At 41.6% G+C, this 3,622-nt stretch overlaps 1 protein-coding gene across 2 annotated transcripts; it reads right to left on the minus strand.

Moving 5' to 3' along the window:
- Positions 1-615: 615 nt before the first annotated feature.
- On the minus strand, positions 616-2,944 carry hmx2 (H6 family homeobox 2). 2 transcript variants are annotated; one of them, XM_075484735.1, is made up of 3 exons: positions 2,451-2,944; positions 2,185-2,247; positions 616-1,827 (listed from the first exon to the last, which is right to left on the minus strand). In XM_075484735.1, the coding sequence occupies exons 1-3, from the start codon at positions 2,713-2,715 to the stop codon at positions 1,280-1,282; spliced, it is 876 nt and encodes a 291-aa protein (XP_075340850.1). In that variant the 5' UTR covers positions 2,716-2,944; the 3' UTR covers positions 616-1,279. The 2 variants fall into 2 exon arrangements, with proteins under 2 accessions (XP_075340850.1, XP_075340859.1); XM_075484744.1 differs by lacking the exon at positions 2,185-2,247.
- Between the last annotated feature and the right edge of the window lie 678 nt (positions 2,945-3,622).

Raw genomic sequence — 3,622 nt, forward strand, 5'->3', positions numbered from 1 at the left:
CTGATGCTCCAGAGCTATTGGAGGCAGACTTCAAATGAGAGAAGATCCCACCCAGAGGCATGATTGGCTAGTGATAGTGTGCATCTCATTTCCAGCCTGAAATGCGCTTTATCTACTTCTTATAAACCTGCTTAGACCTCATATTTTACAGCAGGGTACTGTGGTCACTTAGTAGTTATTAATATAGTATGAAAAGAAATCACTTGATGAAAACACCAGCAGTTTTAGACGAAGCTTGATATTTTATTCCACTTCTAGGCTGAGGAATGAAACGACTCAAAGCTATGATAATAGCCTTGCAGATGAATAACTGCATTATATTTCAGTGTCTTTCTATAAATGTATTTTCATTCCACGGAAGCTGGAATTCAAATGCACCTGTGAACTTTCTATTGAGAGCGATCCAACAGAAATTCACTGGAAGCAGTGTGGTTTTATGTTAATTATCTAAATGTCTTTCAGGTTCTTTACCCTAATTTTATATGGTGAAAGCATACAAATGCCCTCAGTTTAAAACGCCTTTTATGAAATACTATAGTCCAGAGAGTGACCACACAACAACAAACACCACTGTATCGCCAACCTTTTAACGTATAGAGATTAACACACTTTAATTTTCATCAGAATGCTCTTTTAGTGCACAAAAAGGACACAAAGTGTCACATCAAGAGTATAGAACTGCATTATTTGCTAACAGCGTTTGCGCTCTGTGTTGAAATATACACTGTCCATATTTAAGTTTTCAAATGCAAAAAGTCAATTAAAAAACAAGCAAGTCCAATTTTCACTGAAATAGAAAAATTTATTGAATGTAGTTAACTGACGGTTTAAATTACAATAGAAACATTGATATCTTTCATCATATGGAAGAATGCCTTTATTGTCCTTTGGTAAAATAGAATGACTGATTTGTAACATTATGCCAGACCAATTGTGAATAAAAAGAGTTATAGCAGCTCTTTTTTAATCCAATTTTCTCAGATGTGATATGAAGGTTTAAATCCAGTATGTTATCAGTCAAAGGAATAAAAGGAAAATAAAACAAAAGTACCAATTTGCTATTATTAATTATACACATGGTGTATTTTGTACATATAGGGAAGTTTGACTGCTTTCTCGTGAGACTCAGAATTACTGCATAATAAGATTTTTTTTTTCCAACAAATAAAGTGATACAATTCATATACAGGGGTTATGTGGAGACACTTATAAGAATGTTGTATTGTTCTTGTAATGCTTTTTTACGTGGACTGCAGTGTTGAACATACAGAGCAGTCAGTCAGTACTCGATTTTGTTATACAGGTTGTATAAAGGTAACGCTGGCAGGTTGCTCCCGGGGTAATACAGGGGCGTCGGAAAGGCGATAGATCGGGGAACCGGTACACGCAGTAAGTTGTTATCTCGGAAAACCAGCGGCATCCCCACTAATGTCTGTGCCGAGGCGTGGGCCATGTTGGCCGCTTCCAGTTCAGCTGAGAGCTGCCTTTTCCATTTGTTCCTCCTGTTCTGAAACCACGTCTTGACCTGAGTCTCCGTCAGCTGTAGACTGGAGGCTAAACAGGCCCGCTCCGAGCTGCTCAGGTACCGCTTCATGTCGAAGGTGGACTCCAGCTGGTACACCTGACTCCGGGAAAAAACAGTGCGCGTCTTCTTCTTGGCCGAGTTGCCCTGCTTATCCGCACCGTCCGTCTGTCTCTCCTCCGACAGAGGTGACATTTGATTGCACGGTCTTTCCTGCTCCTCCTTATAATCCTGCAGCAGAGGCTGTGACAGGTGCGGCCGCCGCGCGAGCCCCTCATTTCCAGACAGAAGTCCTTTAGCGGGACCTGAAAACAGCACGAGAAGGAGATGAGTGTCACGTCTACCCGGTTTTTCCAAGGATGCATTTTAAATAGGCACATGGAAAAATAATAAAATTAATATCTTACATATTTAGACATACTCAAATTTAGAGTTGATCAGGAGTGAACTTCAACTTATTAAATCAACATGCGACTTTTAAAACAAACTCTCCGCTGTGAGTATACCCAGCGTGGCTGCAGTATAAGCGCTTAATTAAATTCCGCTCTATTTAACGCACTATTGACGACGTGCAGTTCTGCCTTTTTGGAAACATGTTTCATCAATTAGCAGGCTCAATTAAATTTGAAATGAGAGGTAACATAGAGAGCTAATTATCTGACCTTCCACTCTTATGCTGCGATGATAGTCTGCACATAGCAAACGAGTGGAAGTGGATGAGCTTCCTGTCAGTGTTACAATTACGAACACAAGTTAATGAAACGTGACCTAGAATACAAAGAAAAAGCAAACAAGCAAACCAACAAAACACAAAGAGGCCTCTTTTACAGTAGGGTAAGAAGTATAATATGCAGGATAATAATTTACCTGACTGTATAATAATGACAACGGTAATAATATTTATAATAATATTGTGGCATTTTCTCACCTAGACAGGAGAATCTGTGGTTTTGGTGCTCGCTGTGACCCGTGTCGGAGCAGAAGCAGTCCGCTGAATCTTCCCCGCCGCTGCACTCCTCCTCGGAGGATACGGACAGCGAGCGCCTCCGCGGCGGCGGTGGCTGCGGCCCCTTGGAGAGCTCCTTGGTCCCTGAGCGCGGCTCATCAGACGGTGTGCCTAAAATAGACTGAATGGTAAAGCTGGAAATCGGGCCCGACGAGCACTTGCTCCCGCTGTCCTCTGCGCTACTCATTCTCGCTTCATAACAGTATTGAAGTATTGACTGAATCGCTCTGTCCGCTTGTATTCCGTGATTGCTTTCTGCACGACTGGTGAGTAAAAATTACGAAAGCGTCTTTTGTCTGCTGTTTTTTTCCCCCCACCCCAGCCTGTTTAATTGTGGAGTTTTAACATTGAAGGAGTTGGAGGTGTTTTTTTCTGGAGCTCAGGGAACATGAGTGTTTTCCTGGTCCTCCTCTTCACGCTCTGGATCAGAGGCAGCAAGGTTGCGTTGCTTCATTTGCATGTAGGTAAGCTCCTCCTGGGCCAATAGCATTCGCCAACATAAGCCCGGAAATTTCAAACTCCTGTCATGTTTTTGAGATGGGACGAGGAGAGGGAAAGAGCTGAAGAAGAGTAGTTTTCTACATTCAGCTTACAACAGGTAATACTCATAATATATAGCATGGATATTTGTGAAAACAGATGCATTCTGCGGGGAAACCATGCATTATATTCGCCTCTAAGAGCATTGAGATTTACGATAAATAGAATATTTCCAATGTTTGCTTCTAAGAGTTTGGACTATGTTTTAAATATGCCGCAGGGATTTTTTTAAATTCATATTTCTTTTGATGTGGCGTTTGATCAACCTGTCCGATCAAGCAAAAGCTCAGTCAGCTGTGAATAAACCGAATCAAAAACTGTCATGTTGGAGTTTTTTATCATCCCACACATGCTTAATTGGCCGGCGTGACGGCAACACAAGCAAAGCCCAGAAACTAAGACAAAGGCTTAACTCATTTGTCCCCTGAAAATAATAAACTCATTCCGCGTCCATTATCTACGATTAAGAATTAATTTGATCATTACCGAGCTAATCTGCCTGGTGATGACCGCGCCTGGAGTGGCGGACGGCTAATTGATTGACAAATTGATCG

This window comes from Odontesthes bonariensis, chromosome 2 (genome assembly GCF_027942865.1).
Source record: "Odontesthes bonariensis isolate fOdoBon6 chromosome 2, fOdoBon6.hap1, whole genome shotgun sequence".
NCBI classification, from domain to species: Eukaryota; Metazoa; Chordata; class Actinopteri; order Atheriniformes; family Atherinopsidae; genus Odontesthes; species Odontesthes bonariensis.